The 19,445-nt window shown below is 35.0% G+C and overlaps 1 protein-coding gene across 1 annotated transcript in view; it reads left to right on the forward strand.

Annotated features, from left to right (window-relative positions):
* Positions 1-4,461: 4,461 nt before the first annotated feature.
* The window catches only part of LOC107751840 (pleckstrin homology domain-containing family G member 5-like), a 92,720-nt gene continuing 77,736 nt past the window's right edge, over positions 4,462-19,445 (forward strand). The window contains exons 1-3 of the mRNA XM_016567614.1: positions 4,462-4,710; positions 6,517-6,690; positions 18,364-18,440. Of these exons, the coding sequence (XP_016423100.1) occupies positions 6,609-6,690; positions 18,364-18,440 (159 nt within the window). The 5' untranslated portion in view covers positions 4,462-4,710; positions 6,517-6,608. The remainder of the gene's footprint in view (positions 4,711-6,516; positions 6,691-18,363; positions 18,441-19,445) is intronic.

Consider the following 19,445-nt stretch of genomic DNA (forward strand, 5'->3'; position numbering starts at 1 on the left):
TTTTTGTGAGTGAGATTAATTAATGCATATTCATATTTATTTTGAACTACAGTAACATCTTCTGATTTCTCTCAACATGGGGACAGGAGAGCTGTCAATCAATAAATTGGAAAAAAAAGTAACTTGCGTTACTTATTTGAAAAAGTAACTCAGATATTCTCTTGTAAATTAAAAAGTAATGCGTTACTTTACTAGTTACTTGAAGAAAGTAATCTGATTACGTAACTCGCGTTACTTGTAATGCGTTACCCCCAACACTGTTAACCACTAATTCACGAAAACGTAAAATAAAGTTACTGCCATGAGATGTGTTGGGCTTGCAATTTACTTTATAAAACAGCCCAGTTTTATAAGGCAAGACACTCTAACCTTAAAACAAATTATAGGCTATGTGTTGACGTATTTAGATTTAGCTTGGATGTGCTAATAAAGCTTAACTTATAAACATAAATATGATCAATTAGTTTAAGCTTTTACTCACGCTTAGAATCAAAAGACAGATAATCCGTATCAAAAAATCCATTTAGCATAGAAATTAATGTCTCTAGAAAACACGCAACCATTTCTCTACCCAGAATATTCAAAACCTCATCCAGCCAACTCAAACCTGATGCTGCTAATGTTATATTAGACACCAGAAATAAAACCGTAAAGAAATGCAACACGTTCGTCATGAAAGCTATCCTTAGTTCGCGGAAGTATAACTCAGAGGAACCTAATAGTCTGTACACGGCCTCCGAAATATGCAGCAAGCTGATTGGCCTAGAAATTCAATGAATTTGCTTTCATTTTCTTCTGATTCTTACAAGAGTGGAAACACATTTTGATCTCTGTTACGTTAAACAGCATCATGTGGATTTCCCAGTTTCCACAGAGGGCTTCGGTCAAAGCTAGAGAATAAGTAGCACTGTTTACAGTGATTGTATAATTATTTCCAATTGTTCTATGTGTGTTCACTTGAGTAATACATCTTGAGAGTATTCTCAACATGTAGGCATCTTCGTGATTTAGCCATTTATGGTTTTGTATGTAGGCCTAACAGTTACCACACCATCAAGGACTAGTAGGCTACCACCAGGCTGCAAACAGAAATTCAAATAAAACAATTAATTCATCACAACAGTCTCTCTACCAACCAGCTTCATCACTGCTTAAAAGAAATAATGTCATCCAAATACACCTAAATGCACTTGTGGAGCTTGAACGGTTATTTGCAGATGTACATGATGAACAGCATTTGGAGCGAAATATTCTCCATAAATGTAAATATACTAAATGTAAACCCCACTTTAACATCTTCAGACGAGAACTGAAGTTGTATTTAAATACAATTTCAACGTCTGTTAACAAGAAAGCTATAAAAACATCTAGAATTGGTGCCATGTTTAAGATTTTTCCCTAATATACTTGTATTTCTATTTGTGTGCCTTTTTTTTTCTTTTTTCTTCTGTCCTTTTCTTAAGAATTTTTATATTGTATTGTTTTTTCTGTGATGTTTTATCTATTAATCCTCAAGTAGTTTATTATTGATTGGTATTTTTGTATGTTTTGTACGTACTGTTTTTTTACTGTTTGTTTTGTACGTACTGTAATCCTTGTTGTTACCTGCAATAAAAAAAATAAAAAAAATTTGGAGCGAAATATTCACAAGTAGGCTATTCAGACAGCCTGAACTTCTGAACTACTACCGCTGATGACCAGCAAGTGGAGCCAAATGTTCACAAGTATTCAGACAAGCCTGCAGATGAACCTCAGTTTGGAGATAGAATTGTTGCATAATTCCAAATAAATAGGTTATGATTCACAAATAAATGTAAAGAGATTAACAAAAATTAAACGTATTGACAAATAAATAGAATGAGATCCACAAATAAATCTTAGTTTCACAAACATGAATTAAACTCACAAATAAATAAAATGATATTTGCAAATAAAAAAACATATTCACAAATATATATTTTTATGTCACAAAATAACTTTGCCTGGCATTCATTTGTGAATCCTGTACATTTGTAGATCGCTGTGCCTTTGTGGATCGGTGCGCGCATTTGTGGATTTTGAAACATTTCTTGTCAAATGCGTGACTCCACCCACCATGTGCTCAAGCCAATCAGATAACAGCCACACTTCGCTGACCAATCGTAGCACGTTCTCGCTATAGCCAATCACGTTTTGTTTTACAATCACGACGAGAGCATATTCATTTTGCACCCCTGTAAGGAATTGCATTCTGTGAACACTTCGTTCAAAATTAGCTTTAAAAAAAAAAACTGTTTCCAAAAGATTGTTGGAGTATAAGGCTTCTTTACATTTCCATCAGGATCACAATTTATGATCATTCATATATCCCGAGCATCATCAGTAATACCCTCGCCACGCGTCCAAAGCAAATAGAAATCATTATAATCAGCAATACTGTGTACACTGGACGAGGCGCGACACTATGAAGGACAAATGATTCGCATATTTGCTTTGATGCGTCCAGTTGCAGTTGCAGTTGCAGTTGCAGCTGTTGCAGCACAGCGCAGCGAGCAGAGTAGACATGGCACAATGGCTTATTCGGCCTTTTAAAGCACAATCGCGGTGACAAATATAGAGCATAATAACACATATAATATCAGTTGGCCCAAATGTCCATCTGGGTACCTGATCAGCATCACTCCAGCGTGTAGCCTACTGGGGAGATGTGAGTGAACGATGTAAATAAAAACAATGCATTTACTTTAGATGCTGTTAAGTAAATTTTACAATCAAAACTAGTAAGTCTGATTCATATGAAATACTGTTTGCATGATCAAGTGTTTTAACCAATAAATAAATGCATTCATATTCAACACACCTGCACCACATTTAAAAAAGAACCCACGTATATTTTTTTCTCCCCAAACAATGGAAACTTTGTAATACTTTTTTAATTCCTTTTTGAAAATATAATTTATAATGCTTTATACATAGCTACATAGCTAGCTGCTCATATACATCAATTAAACGGCTTGACTGAAAAACTGCAAACGCTGTTGACTGTTGTGTGACAGCAATTTAACCTATTACACAAACTCGCATGTTTATCATGAGGTTGAATCCAGTTATTTATTAGTCAGTGGTTGATGCTTTTTTCCATCTTGAATAATATGACACTTCCATAACGCGTTTGTATCCAGTATAGCATTGTTCCCATATAGCTGTGATTTAGCCTAAAAGTGCTTTCTCTGGCATTTTCAAAGGCATGTCAAATATAATACTGTGGCTTGGCTTGATACACAGTCTAATGGTCTAACGAAATCCAATTGTAAACATCTTTTACTGTACCAAATTTTAATGGCCCTTATGTTTCCTATTTGAGCCAATGCGGATGAATGACGTTACTTCGAGGAGACCGCCCTGATTGTAAAGCAAAACGTGATTGGCTATAGCAAGAACGTGCTATTATTGGTGGGTGAAGTCCATACATTTGTGGATTGTTGTGTGTCTTGACCTCCCGCTCTCTCTCGTGAAGCCAACACGGAAGTGACTTAAACTGTAATTCGTCAACTGGCCGCTAGAGGCTGGCTGCAAAAGGGAGTCAATCCCATAGACTCCCCATGTTAAAATGCCCAACTTTACAGCAGAAAAAAAATGTTTACAGCCTGGTTCAAAAAATGATTTTGGTCTATATAGCTAATTTTGCCCTTCATGACAACTGTGAGGGGGGTGAATTTTTTTATAACTCATCCGTTTAAATTATATTAAGCCTTAAAGTTCTGCATAATTAAGGGCGACGGTCTGCTCCGCCCACTTTGAGCTTCAAAAACGCTCTTCGGAAATCTACGGGTGACGTCACGGACACTACGTCCATGTTTTTACAGTCTATGGTCTTGACGCTAGAAATGTATCAAAATCCACAAATGCGTGCAGCGATCTATAAATGCACAGGACGCGATTCACAAATAAATGCCAGGCAAAGTTGTGTTTGTAGAATAAAAATATATTTGTGAATATATTTTTTATTTGCAAGTCTCATTTTTTTTATTTGTGAATTTAATTCATGTTTGTGAAACGCTAAGATTTATTTGTGGATGTCATTCTATTTATTATGTGAATATGTTTGGTTTTTGTTAATCGCTTTACATTTATTTGTGGATCACAATCTATTTATTTGGAATAATGCAACAATTCTACCCCCATACTTCTGAACTACTACCGCTGAGGGTAAAAGCAAAGTTATGAAAGCAATTTTAGAGTGTGGAACTTGATTCCTACAAAAAGTCGCATGATTTTATAAACATGTACAATTTTTATATTTATGTGTATTACATAGACATAAAATATTCAATTAAGAAACTAACTGGTGCGTAAAAAAAATAGAATGAGAAATTGCGGTAAAATGAATTCTGTGCACAAGGCTCTCTTTGGCGCCTCTAGCGGCTGAACGCAGGTAGTGCAGCTGGATCTCTTGACTAAAGGTGGTTTGAATGAATGGAAAACGCTTTCCACGGCTGAAACAGAGCAGAGGGAGCAGCCCAGACAAAGCAGCGAGAAACTTTCACGCTGCTAATCGCCAGTCCTGTCCCACCAAGCATGGATTTACAGAAGACAGCGGCGGTGCAGTAGATTCAACACCTTTCTGAGGGGATGAAAGCGACATTGGAGTGAATTTAAAGTCCTGCTGCTGCTGAAAGGACGAGCTTGTTTGCCTCCGCGGGTCGATGATGAAGCTTTACAATGCAACAGGTTAGAGTGAGTTTCGATATAGATTGATAGAAACACCACAGAATCGAATGCGATCGCTGGATCAAATAGGTGCATTGGTCATGTTGTAGTTCTTTTGTTAATCGCTGAGATGCAAAAGCAAACAGCGTGCACGCTTACCGAGCCATTGAAGTTACAATGCAACAGAATACTGTTGAGATCAAAGGAGATGCAGCCAAATCAGGCCTGTTTGAAATGTGCAACCTGGCTCTGCATTTAATATGTGCGTGCATTGCAAATAAAATGTGGATCAGTGACATAAGGATGTGTTGAAATGAAATAGAAAAACGACTTTTTAAAATCTAGTTTAAAACGTGACAAGGTCTTAGAAATGTAATTTATGTTGGTTTCTTACATTTGTGCACTGCTTATACCATTTTTAACAAAAGTTAAACTCCAAAAAGTCAAGTGGTGTGACATTCTCATAAAAAGTACTAAAATACTTTTATTGCATATTTAAAATGTGTGCTTGACAACTTAATCATTGTTTTATAGAAGTTAAAATGTTTCTCAAGTAATATTTTAAAACATAATTGCTTAATTGTTTAATTTTTAAAAATGAAATTATTATGAAAGATTTTGGCAAACAACTTTTGTCAAGGTTATTATTATTATTATTATTATTTTTAATTCCTTACAATTTCTGGGCAGTTTAACCATGTTAACGTTTTTAACTTTAAGCCAGACAAAACATATCCGCATTAAATGCATGTTATGTGTGCTTGACAAATTAATCATTGTTTTATAGAAGTTAAAATGTTTCTCAAGTAATATTTTAAAACATAATTGCTTAATTAATTTTTAAAAATGAAATTATTATGAAAGATTTTGGCAAACAACTTTTGTCAAGGTTATTATTATTATTATTATTATTTTTAATTCCTTACAATTTCTGGGCAGTTTAACCATGTTAACGTTTTTAACTTTAAGCCAGACAAAACATATCCGCATTAAATGCATGTTTTTCATATTTTAAATGTCTTTATGAATAACTTAATAGGCCTGGAGAGAACAAACTTAGCATCACATACAGTATATAGGCCTATACACACACACACACACACACACACACACACACACACACAGAGGTTCTTCAGTGGTTCTTCACCGGGTCTTTGGTGCGGTTGAGGTTCTATATAGCACCACTGCCATACAAAGAACCCGTTAGGCCCCTGTATAGTTCATTAAGGGTTCACAAACTCTCTCTTTAGTTGGGGAAAGTATTAAAAATGAAATTCAATGTATTTCCTTTTAGTTAACGTGGTTCTTCTCAACCTTTTCCCCCCAAGCCCCCCCCCCCCATAAGGAAATATTCCAGGGCCCCCACACAAGAATTTTTGACCTCAGAAAAGCATAAAAGTGATTCAAAACAAACAGCTTTTGCCATTATAGTAAATTCCCATTCATAGTAAACAAATAAGAGATCTAAAATCTAAGAATGGGGTTCCTTCTTATGGTTCTTCCTAGCACAATTTGACAAAGGTGCTGTATAACATCTTTTAAAAATAGGTGCTATATAGCACTTAAAGTGGTTCCCCTATGATTATGAGCCAATGAACCACTTTTAATGCTATTTAGCACCATTTTTTTTGAGTGTATTTGTATTTATAATTTTAGCAGTCATTGTGTTTTGTAGATTTTCAAATGTACCAAGTTTGTTTAAAGAGATAAATACTCTGGATATAACATTGGCAATATGATGCTTACCCAAATCTGTGGGATGTGTCCCACCTGGGATCTATTCCCCTGGCAATAAAATTAGTGTTCATTCCCCACTCATCATGCCAGGAGTCGTATCTGACCGCTGGTGACCCCTCCGCCAGCTGTTATAGTGTGGATTTCTACCTCAACACCGAGGACGCAGAGTAAAAGCAGACAACATGGTACCCAACAAGTGGATTATGCATCCAGTTCTTCACAAATCACCTCCCAGAAGCTGGCTTGGCATCCGGCTACGTCTCAGTAAGTTTGCTTTCTCTTCTGACTCTTATGAAATGTTAGTTAACTTTATCCGAATAACAATAATAATGCAAAAAAGGTGAATGACTATGAGTTTGTCTGTCTTGATGCTCTTGTATTCATGTTTTGGAATTACATTGCTTTTTAAGTTGAACAAATGATTGATGTTGATCCTTCAAATCCCATAAACAAATCAATAGTCATGGTTCGGCACTAAAATCTTAACATCATATACAATCATTTGTAGCATAAGCACTCTCTGATCATAGTTTATACCTGTGGAAATGTTAAACAAACATTTAATGTCATTTTTACATTGTTTACTGCAGTGCATCTTTTTGTGTAATGTATTTGTCCGGTGGAGTCGTAGAAATGAGTTACAGCAAATCCCTCAGCTCATTATTTAAACTGGCAGTTTAGTTCATTATAATTCATTTTAGATCATTTGCATATTAGGGATTTTTAATTGGTTGAGAATCAGACCAGAAGTGGCCTGTTCTTCATTAAATTCATAAATTGCAATATTTTTACATGCATTTTACATTTCTGATGGAAAGGTGCATGGTTGCTGACTGGACTTCGTTGGAATATTTAATAATATATTCTGTTCATAAATAAATAGAAGCATGCGTAATGAAAAGTCAACAAAATTTTTGTTGTTTTAATAGACTTTAAAAATCAGATACATTTTATTTGAACAAATTCAAATCCAATTCTTGGATGCTTTGGCCATTCAGTACTACTACTTTCACAGACTGACATGCACAGACACTTCTTGCTGTTGCCAAATATTTTCCTGCTTGATTATATTATTGACCTCTTCAATCACGATAAGATTAGCCTTCCAGCCTGAATGGTTATTTATAGAAACCCCAAACTATTGTGTGGTGTACGCCAGAGGCTTCTTAGCTCAGTGGGGGCTGCAAGTTACCCTTAGTGTACCAGACCACTCAAGCCTCCCTGAAATACATGGGTTAATTCTCGGAGCATCTGGTGTTTAAGGCTGGTCTGAGAGGAGCTTCTGGCTCACTCATGTTTGATTAGACATTTTATCTTAACAGTAGTATACCTAGTGTGTGTTTTTCCCCTCATTTTGGATGCATGATGTCAACTGACTGACCTTCAAAGCTCTTAGCTTGATATGCTTCCTGAAAACTGTCATTGCATCACAGGTTTTACGTTGGTTCCTCTTGCATCCGCTAACTCTTTGACTTAAGCACTGGCAGATCCTTCTGCTTAAAGATAATCTTATTATCTGAAGTGTTAAGGGTATTTATTTACCAGTTTGTGATTCTCTTAGCTATATTTGGTTTGTCCAGTGATAGTCAGGTTTTCTAAAAGTAGCTAAATGCAAGAGGCTTTTCTAATTTTGCTAAATGTGCCTTTGTTTGACTTTACACTCTTAAAAATAAAGCTTTCAAAGGTGGTTTTCATAGCGATGCCACAGAACCACCATTTTTGGTTCCCCAAAGGATCTTCCAGTGAACAGTTCTTAAAAGAGACATTTTTCTTCTTAGTGTGAAGAACATTTGAGTAATCTAAAGAACTTTTTCCCCACTATATAGAATTGTTTGTGCAATGGAAAGGTTCCGTGGATGTTAAAGGTTCTTCATGGAACCATCAATGCCAAAGAACCTTTCATTTTAAGGGTGGATGACATTTGTACTGAACAACTGAAATACAGTGGGTACGGAAAGTATTCAGACCCCCTTAAATTTTTCACTCTTTCATAGCGATGCCACAGAACCACCATTTTTGGTTCCCCAAAGAATCTTCCAGTGAACAGTTCTTAAAAGAGACGTTTTTCTTCTTAGTGTGAAGAACATTTGAGTAATCTAAAGAACTTTTTCCCCACTATATAGAATCATTTGTGCAATGGAAAGGTTCCGTGGATGTTAAAGGTTCTTCATGGAACCATCAATGCCAAAGAACCTTTCATTTTAAGGGTGGATGACATTTGTACTGAACAACTGAAATAAGTGATCAGAATTTTTGGTGTAAACTACTTCAGTCTGTGTGCATTGAATTTATTTAACACACAAGTTTCACAATTTGAGTTGAATTACTGAAATGAACTTTTCCACGACATTCTAATTTATTGAGATGCACCTGTAGAACATACTTTTTTAACGGTCGTGAAGTAAATTCAAATTCAAATGTATTACCCACTCAGACAGTACGCGATTTCGGATGCACCGAATGTTTGGCTTTGCTAATGGACTAGCAGCGATCGTGCTCTGCTCATTAGAGGAATGAAACGCTTGTCACCCCTCTCACCGGTGTGATGATTACGGTAGATTAAAAGGGCCCTTCAGCCTGAGTTCATGTCATCACTTTGTCCCACGTCGACTGTTGCTGAAGAGCTTCCCCCACCCAGCTTAAGTCCATTTAGGCGGATCTCAGCCTTGTGTTAATGACCACGTCTCTGCCAAGGATGAGCTTTGTAATATTTGCTTCTGTACAGAGCAAGACGGTCTAGCTTTTCATTACTTCCTAAATATCCCTGTGCTGTTACAGTAACAATTTAGGGATTTTGAAAAACAGGATTTGAGTGAAAGGCATATATAAAGCCGTCCACCTAGTGAGAGGTAAAAAAAAAAATGTAGTAACTGCATGTTACAGACAGACAAATCGTTGCAGATGGTTGTCAATAGCCAGGTTTTTATTCATGCGTTATGTGATGTTACATTATTTAGCCACAGTGGCTTCTCCAACATTTATTTCCTTTACTATTTTGTGCCAATTTTCCCCAAAAATTACATTTATGTTTTCTGAATTTACAACATTATTGGAATAATGCCACCTACACAATAAACATACATTGTGGAAAAACGCTATATAAACAAAATTGTGTAATAGAATGATTTTCAGATTTTTTTATTTTCTTTCTTTCTTTCTTTTTTTGCGTTAAGCATTATGGATGAAAACATTATTTATACATGCTTTGAAACTGTAGTGTAATGTGAAATTGAACTGTAATTCCAAATAATTTTTATAAATAATTAAATATTATGCACATTTAAAATGTAAAAGTTTGGTGTCATTTATAATGTTACCAAAGTTATTTTAAGTTGTAATAATTTTTCACAATGATACTATTTTTTTAATATATATTTTTTTAATCCAAAAAATGTAGACTTGGTGAGCATAAGAGACTTTTAATCTTACCGACCGATAATTTTAAACAGTAAAATTTGAAATCTGATTTGTCAGTTTGACAAGTGTTTTTTTTTTTTTTTTGTATCTTACACAGATAAATCTAGCAAGAATGTAATGTTGCTAAGCAGTTAAGGTGTTCTCACTGTTTTTTTTAGTCTGTTGCTATGTGGTTGCTAGGTGGTTGTTTACTGGCCCAAGTCCAAAAAAAAGCCCACTTTCAAGTTTCCGTGATATTCTGGTGTCTAGTTATGGCTTGGTTCTCTGATTTGTCAGTTTGACAAGTGTTTTTTTTTTTTTTGTATCTTACACAGATAAATCTAGCAAGAATGTAATGTTGCTAAGCAGTTAAGGTGTTCTCACTGTTTTTTTTAGTCTGTTGCTATGTGGTTGCTAGGTGGTTGTTTACTGGCCCAAGTCCAAAAAAAAGCCCACTTTCAAGTTTCCGTGATATTCTGTGGTGTCTAGTTATGGCTTGGTTCTCTCCATCAATGTAAGGCTGTCAGATTTTTTTTTTTCACCTGCTGTTTTCTAAACTGTCCGATCGATTATAAAGGGAACAGCACACCTTAACAAGACACATGATTTGAGGTCTCATTCATGTCCATGGCACATACAGATTACTATGAAACTTACTTTGTAGGGTAAGGGGATTGCTCAGTGAGGTCACTGAATTATCTTCAGTTAATGTCTTCAGTTTGTTTTGGGCTGTAAGTTTTGAAATATTACAATAGCATTTCTAGTATTTAAGGTTTAAGTATAGCATATGATTGGGTCGTTCCGTCGGAATATGGGTTAAATATATTTTCCACTACTTTGGCAACCAGAGAGTCAAACTGCTCTGCACCTGTCAACACCATTGAGGCTTGGGAAAACTCACTCCTTCACTTCATCCTGTTGCACACACTCATTCTGCCTCTGTCACACATCTGCACTCAAACTCTGTTACGTAAGTGCACTTTTTATTCTAATGCAGGATATTCAAGCCCACTAGTTGTTTAAAAATGACAGTGAAGTTGCAGGGGGAAAATCTTAGATTCATTGTCTGAAATCTGCTACTCTGTTGAGTCTTGTTCTGCAGCTGCCCGAGCGGCCTGTTCATTTAAAAAAGCTGCAAGTTCAAAGCCAGGTTGTGGATTACTACCATATGTCTGCAAAGCCAGACTCCAAGAGTAAGTCTGCCCCAGCCATACCCTCTAATTTCTTATCCCAAAATTGGACGTCTGAATGGCTGTGCAACATCGTCCCTCCCCTCCGACTCTTGCATGGTATGTTCTCACAATAATTCATCTCTGCAGGATAACTGAAGCAACCTTACTGCAGCAAGACATTGGGGAAATGCCACGTTTGGAATTGACATTTTGACACGCATCCACTTCTGTAGAGCGGATATCTTATCAGGAGCCACTGCTGGCCAGTGTCCATCCAAGGAAAGAGCTGACATTGTTGTAGTCACACGGCATTCGTGACTACTAAATCTCTCCGAAAAAGGAGGACTAGGACTCTAATCAATGCAAAAATGTCTGGCTTTTATTGTTTGTGCAAATCATAGACAAAGTTCACTGTCTGCGTAGGAGGGGTTTGCAAGGGATCTTTGTTTCTCAAAGACTGGAAGGTATTGGCCTAGTCTGTCAATCCCAGCATGCACTTCAGCCCAGTATGAATACAACATTTGTCTGGTAGTGTGGGTCGAACACCCTCTGACAACCAGACCTCTTTGCCCAAACTGCTTACACAGACTTTGACACCGATGTGCCTGTTCCTTACAGACTTGGAAAAGACTGATCGTTTGGTGAAGAAACCGAAGAACTTCTGAGATGAAGTTGAAGAAGAAGCACAGTCAACTTCTCAAAGAAGGCGAGACACTCTCGTCAAGACATCAAACAACTTTGGAAGACTTTATTTTGGTTTGTTCTTGCCAACGTGTAGAGGACGAGGACTTTTAGGTGTTCGTGTCTAGCCTACAGCAAGATCCCATTGTGGGATGCACAATTCGAGAAGCGAGGAACACATCATACATTCTTAATTGAGATTTATTGTCAAGTGTTGCATAGGGTTTGCTGGGAAATGGGTGCCAGGATTTGCTCTGTTTTGGAACATAGGTCCAGTTTTGGCATGCCTAGTTGCGCACTTTTATGTGTTGGAACTCGTGAAGTGGGATCAAAGCGAGGTTTAATTGTTAGGGAAGATGAGGTAACTGCAGGTGCCTGCTTTATGGGGAATTGTTTGAGATTGAGTATATATCGTTTAGGGCACACCAGAGGTGGACGTAAAGATGCCGCGTTTGATGTTGTGTGTTTGATTATTGTGCAAGTGGGTATTGTTTCCTTTTAAAGTAGCCTTTAGAAGATCAGTTTATTTTTGCAGTTAGCTTTTACAGCCTCGTCCTTCACAATGTTCCTTTACTGGAGGAAACGGGGAGCTTATGAGCTCGAGACACTCCCATCGTCTCTGACAGAACTGGGGGCGGAACGGTACTCTTGGTCGTCCCCTCTGGATGTCATCTATGATGTTTATGGTAAGGCTGGATCCACTTACCCAAAATACTCTGTCACTAACCAGTGAGTTTTGGTTTGTACACTCCAATCTCAAACAGTACTTGCTTAAAGTTCCTACAACTTTGGGAAATTGTTTGGAACCGAAAGTCCTAAATGTATTGTTCTTTTTGGTATTATCATTCAGGATTTCAGTAGTTAAAATGCTGTTTTAAAATGACTTTGTGACACTTTCACTAAACTGTTACATAAAGCAAAATTTTCTGTGCTATTTTTTTTGTTTCTGTACCATATTAGTTATTGATTAGACTGAATATACAAGTAAACCGAATATTTGGGTGCATGCTTGTGTTAACTAATATGTGGACTGGAAAGCCTCAACATAATCGTTCCAGTTGAGCTTAATCCGAATTCAGTTTTGGACTGATTGGAAGGGGTGGTGTAGACCTGAAATCGAATCAATTGGAAAAAAATATGTAAACCTTTGAATCCGACTATTTTCTCGATTGGAATCAAAAATTATGTTCAGGTCCGTGATTTTGCATGTTTTACATCTTATGACCATATGTACGTTTAATCTCATGTCTTACAAATTGGTGAGTGCAGAGGCTGAATATTTACTAAATATTTGCAAAAATGCTCTTCTGTCAGCTCTCTTTTTAGATGTGAATGTGAATCAAATTGCATTGTTTAGGGTTCATGTAAACAGAACTTTCAGAATCAGAATCGGATTTGATTCAGTCCAATTGATGAAAATTAGTGCATGTAAACATACCAACAGGTATTCTTTTTGTTTGTGTGTTTTAATAATTAAATTTATAATTCGAAATGTTTCAGTTGATATTGTATATCTAATTCTGAATGCTCATTTCCCCAATATGTACATTTAGCTTATCTTTGCATATAATCTAATGGTCACTTAAAGGGGTCATATGATGCTTTTTTAAAGATCATTATTTTGTGTATTTGGTGTAACAGAATATGTTGACCATATGACCCCTTTAAAGCTATTCTTTTAAAACACAAATAAATTAATAACACTGTTAAATGTGATCTTAAGCAATCTCGAAATGAATACCCATTTTTCATACTGTTTATTTTATTGTTGTGAGGCCTGAATTCACTTTTAGCATTTAAAGCTTAGTCTTTTTATTGTTAATATATTTAGACAAAAAAGTATAGAATTTTCATTTGTATTATACATGATATTATTTTAAATTACATTATATTCTAATAATTATATTAGAAATAATCAACTTTTTTGTGAGGCCTGAATTCACTTTTAGCATTTAAAGCTTAGTCTTTTTATTGTTAATATACTGTATTTAGACAAAAAAGTATAGAATTTTAATTTGTATTATACATGATATTATTTTATATTACATTATATTCTAATAATTATATTAGAAATAATCAACTTTTTAAACAATATTAATATCGTTGCATCCCTTGTTCATATATGCATGCGTCAGATGGATGTCTTCAGCCATTGCATTGTGTCCTGCTGTTTTGTAGCGCTCTTTTTCAACATTTCCACACCTCTTCTTTACTTTGAATGCTTTTGCTGCCTTGAATTTGTGTGTTTTGAAGTTGAAAATGTGCTATCATGGTCGATCATTGCTTTCACATCCATGTTCTTCACTACTCTTGCCCATGCCTTATCTCTGTTAATATAGTAAATGGTGATGCTGTTTTTCATTAGCCCATAATTCAGTCCTCGGTGCTTTATTTGTTTGTCACTTACACAACCCAGATTTCTTCCTGAACATTTGGGACACTTAAACAGAGATGCAAAACTGCAGCAATGAGTCTCCTCTTTGATCTCTTTCATCCATAAGACCTTTAATTAAGGCCGATCCATTACTGGGAGCCGCTCTCTGGCCACTGCGGCCTAGAGAAGAGGAGCGTACTGCATTTCTAAGTGCATACTTGTCCTCTCAAATGCCATAATTAGTCTGGGGTATTATAATGGTGGGTCGTGGCTCACTTTGGTGTTTGAGTTGGTATTGGTGATGGGAAAATGTCACAAACTCAGTGGATTATACAGTCCTCTTATGAGGCCCATTGCTGTAAGATTAGCTTCAAATTGGTCGTATTACTGTATGTACTCAGGATTCAAGTGTGTGACCTCCTAAGTCCTCTCTGCATGTGTAAGAAGCAGTATGGCTGGAGGCATGAAGTCTGTGTGGTCAAAGATGGTCAGTTTTCTGTCAATGACATGAATAAAAATGTGCATGTTGCATTTTTAGTTTTTCAAGCAGACAAAATGTTTAAAATCTTAATGTATGTAGTTCAGTGTCTAAATAAAATAGGCACACACAAACAAACAGCTTGGGAAATGTTTGGTTGACAGTGCACTAAAATTACATATTTTACATTCAGTTTTCAGCAAAAGGAGAAAAAAAACTAGAATTTATTTTTAACAAATGCAAAATTACGTTAGGATATGGAATCTTACAGTACTTTTGTATTTGTTACATTTTGACCATTTTTCTCTTTTTGTTGAAAACCAAATGTTAAATGTTCATTTAAAAAAAAAAATTGTACCAAAATTTAGCTTGAAATATTGCCAATTTCCGTTCCAAATAATTTTGTAGAATTATTTTTCTTGCAATTGTGATGTTCTCATAATTTGAGTCTATATATTAATTATATAAAATTATATTATACATTTCTGATTTTATATTTCACAATGTGACTCTAGCTCATATTTGCAGCTTTGTTCCTCGTAACTTTATTTCTCACAATATGACGAGATATTAAGAAAATCTCTCACAATGTGACTTTCTTATTTTAAACACTCTCATTGTTTAAAAAAAACACAAACATTTAGGGCACAATCTACTATATTAATATGAAAGAATTTTTCCTTATTTATTTTTTACATGTGTACCTGTTTACCTGTATTTTGAACTTTGCACTTCATATATAGTGTTGTGTTTTAGGGTTAATGGAAATGTCCATAAAATTACTGGAAAATGTCCTGGAAGAAAATGACCAGTACATTTTCCTTTTTTGCACAGATTGTAAAAATAGTAAAACAGTGAGAGGTTGTTTAATGCAACTTCTCATCTAATGCATGAAAAAGGAAGCATCACTCATGTTCCTTTAATTTAGAAACAAAAAAGTCTTTATTTGTGTATTTGTAAGCACTTAAATATTGTTTAAAGCTTATGCAGTTAATAGTTTAAATTTAAAATTCAGCTGCCAGTCATTATTTTTCATTAATATTATATCATACACACATTAAAGTAGTTTACTGTAAAAAAAAAATACAGCAATTGTAAAAATCACTGTAATCAGAAAATACAGGAAATTAAATTAATAAAAAAATTAAATAAAAAAATACTGTAAATTAAATTACAGCAGCGCTACTGTAATAATTACAGTAACCGGCTGGCAACACTGCTGCCAGTATTTTACTGTAAAATCTACAGGTAATTTTTTACAGTGTAAGTCAGTTTAATGGAATCCTGTTCACCTTGTCTGGTTTTATTTTATATATAGATATCGCTTGTTCTTGAGTGTAAACAGTTTTGCTGTCCCGTGTGGTGATGCAGCAGTTGGCTGCATCTCTGACATTCAAGTGAAGCACCTCGTACTTTGGCAGTCTGTTGCCGTCTGCTATCTGTCTTCCAGCAGACGCCTTGAGTTACATAACTCACAACGGCGTCTCCGCTTTAGCCTTCAGAGCAAAGCAGGAGGAGGAGGAGGCAGGCCATCAGACAGTTCCAGTAGTGTGCCAGCCGTCCCAGTGCTCCAGAACAGAGGGATAAATTCACCGCTGATCTGAGGCATTCCTCACATTCCTCATAAAAGCTTGTACAAAAGCTATGCGTAAACATGCTCTTAGAAACCTCCACTCTGCCTATACATGGTAAACATGGTACAGTCCAGGTCGAGGGTCCTTGCTGTGTGGTCTTCTTTGAGGAAGAGTATAAGGCTGAAGGACTGTGGGATTGTCGGTTGGGAACTGTAAGCCTTTGTTTTACGGGTCACTTATTTGTGTGATTATTAGAGGTGCTTGCTAAGACGAGCATCGCTAGTTCTAATGCTCATACTTGGTTTAGGGGTTTAGTATGTCACTATCTAAAGTATTAAACTTCGGCATGTAACTCATCCTGAAGAGTTTGTTTACCAATGTGAATAATACCTCAAATCATGTAACTTGTTACTTTTTTGGATTATGTAAAAATTGCTTTAAAAGTCTCTTTTTTTTTTTTTTCTTATTTTGAATTAGAAATATTTAAATATGTGAATTTTTGTTTATATTATTATTATTATTATTATATAAAGTCAAATACCATTGTAAGATTACCTAGTCTCTCAGGTAGTAATTTAGTTTAAACTTTTTTAAATTACTTGTATTATTATATTTTTCATTATTATATTTTTGTTATTTTTATTTTTTAAACATGGCACCATGCTACAACAAACAGTTCCTACCTTAAACTGAATTTTCCAGCCGGGACTGTAAAATGATGCTTTTTCTCCACCTGTTTTATCATATGAACACGTTTTATCATCACTGAAGTGTGATACTTAGGGGTTTGCAAACCATACATATGAGGAATAATGATACAAAAACAATTAAGTGGTTAGAGCAAGCAGACACTGTTGACTCGCATGATTTTAGGTTTTGCCACAAGTTTTTGATTCATGACGCCCTTGATTCAGTCTAAAAGATTGGATAGTGAGGCATATTATTGAAGAGGGCACACATTTTAGCTGATTTAGATCTCCAGATGGAAATGATGTTGGGAATTTTCCTGAGAATAATGAATCTGTAGGCGGAGAGGAGAATGGAAAGTTGTTGTTGGGTGGACTTCTACAGAGAATCACTAAAGTATGGGGCTGCAAACTGTCTTGAAATTCTCATCTGCATACAGACACATCGATCTTAAAGCGTGTGAAATAATTAGCATTCATGAAACGAATATTTATAGTGTGGTCAATTGCTTTAGTTTTGCATAGTGCACCTTTTCATGCAGGCAATAATAAAGTGAAAGTGATACTGAACCATGTTTGTGTTTTTTTTTTTTTTTCTTCCTTTTTTAATTTCTTTTTTTGTTCTCTTCCTTTCTCCCATCTTTTTTATGTCCTGTTAAAGTTCCTCTGTCTGTCTCGGTCTTTATCCTTTCATTGCATTAAATAATATCCTTTCAGTGTTTAGGATCTGTTGAGACCAGTTTTGTTTCGTTTTTTGTTTGTTTTTGTTTTGCTTTGTTTTTAGACTTTCTTTTGAAAAAAAAATTTTTTAACAATAACTGGACAAAAAAAAAAAAGATCAAAAGAACACCCTAGTTACCAGTTTATTTTTATATAATTTTTATGTTATTGTCATTTTTTAAATAACGTTTATTTATTTATTAATTTTTGCAGAATAAAGTAGCAATCTTGAAAAAAAAAAAAAACTTAAGCTGAAACCGTAGCAACCAGTGTTTAGTAAACACTGACATTATATTTTTATATTCATATTTTGAAGGTTTTTATATTTATTAAATATTTTCATTTTAGTTAGTTTAAATAGTTTAGTTATGTGTTTGACTTTTTTTTTTTTTTTTTTTTAGTTTTTTGACAGTTTTTGTTGCTTTTTTTTCTGTTGTCTGTATTTTGATTATTTTTTATTTCAGTTTGAGTTTATTTTAGGACATCAAGTTACTAATATAACTAAAACTAATACTGAAATAAAAATGACAAAAATACAGACATTTAAAGCAACAAAAATGAATAGAAATGTCAAACATTAATTTTAGCACATCGAGTTCAGCTAAACGAAAATGAGAAATGTTGCCTTTGCAACTAGTTTTTTAAAAATATTTTATTTTAGTTAATGCTTATTTTATTTCATGTATCAATTTTTTTTAATGGTTTTAGTTTTAGTTAACCATTAAAACTTTAGATCCAAAATGCCCTAGCAACCACATAGCAACTCAATTGTTTTTTTTTTTTTAGAAAATGTAGAGTTTCACATTGGGTTCGTAAGGTGTTTTCATGTGTATGTGTGTGTGATTTAATGTTGTAGATGAGAAGCCCGCTCAGGATGAGGAGTGTGTGGTTTGCCAGCATCCAGACTGCAGCCAGCGCCGTCACGCCTCAAAGGTAAGAGCCGCACACCAGACACTCGTGTGAACACAGGGCCCGGTCCTTTCTGAAGACTGCTGGGAGATCTCGGCTTCTCTGTGGAGGGTCGATCTCGTGCTTTAAAGGATCAGAGAAAGAGCTGCTGGGATACGAGGTCTCCTCTCTGGCCACCAGACTGTGAAATGAATTCGCTGTCATAAGCTGATGCTCTCTGAAACAGGAGAATGATCAGAGGAGAGCAGCCAACACAAGTCAACTCTCAGGAAGTCCATGCTTTGCTAACTTAGGGTCTGCTTTGGGAATGAGGTAGACGGCTGATATTGTGTTCTGGGGCATGTTATGTAGCAGGTTGAGTTGTAATGGTGACAAGAAACTACTTGTGCATATTCATTTTATTTGTTAGGTACTCTTAATAATTTGATCATACTTTGATAATACAGTTAGCTAAAAGATTGCAATATTTATTGGGTGAAAAAAACAGTAAAAACCGTAATATTTTGAAATATTTAAATTTATATTTGTATAGTTTATAAGTAATTTATGTTTATAATTGATATTTATACAGTTTATAAATAACTGTTTTCTACTTAAAATATTCTGTATTTTAAAATTTATTAATTTTATATTAATTCTGTAAATATATTTTATATATATATATATTATAAATAATATAATTCTGTAAATATATATGAAAAAATATATGCATATATACTACTGAAAAATAAAAAAGGTAATTAAAAAATACATTACAATGCAAAAACTAGCGTTGTCAGTGGAGTGAGTGTCGTTTTGGTTGGTTTGGTCAGTATGTGTATGTATGTATGTATACGTGTGTGTATTTATATGAAAAAAAGTGCGTAATGTTTAAAATAATGTTTATAAACCAATTATTAAGTTGCTTAAACAACTATAAACAAAACAGCATCATGTATGTATGCATAGAGATGCAGTGGGATGGGGAAAAAACCCGCCATAAAGTCTCGAGATATGTTTTTTCAAAGTTGAACTTGCATTAATTTTACA

The sequence above is a fragment of the Sinocyclocheilus rhinocerous genome, unplaced genomic scaffold (genome assembly GCF_001515625.1).
Source record: "Sinocyclocheilus rhinocerous isolate Xijiao unplaced genomic scaffold, SAMN03320098_v1.1 scaffold2126, whole genome shotgun sequence".
Lineage (NCBI taxonomy): Eukaryota > Metazoa > Chordata > Actinopteri > Cypriniformes > Cyprinidae > Sinocyclocheilus > Sinocyclocheilus rhinocerous.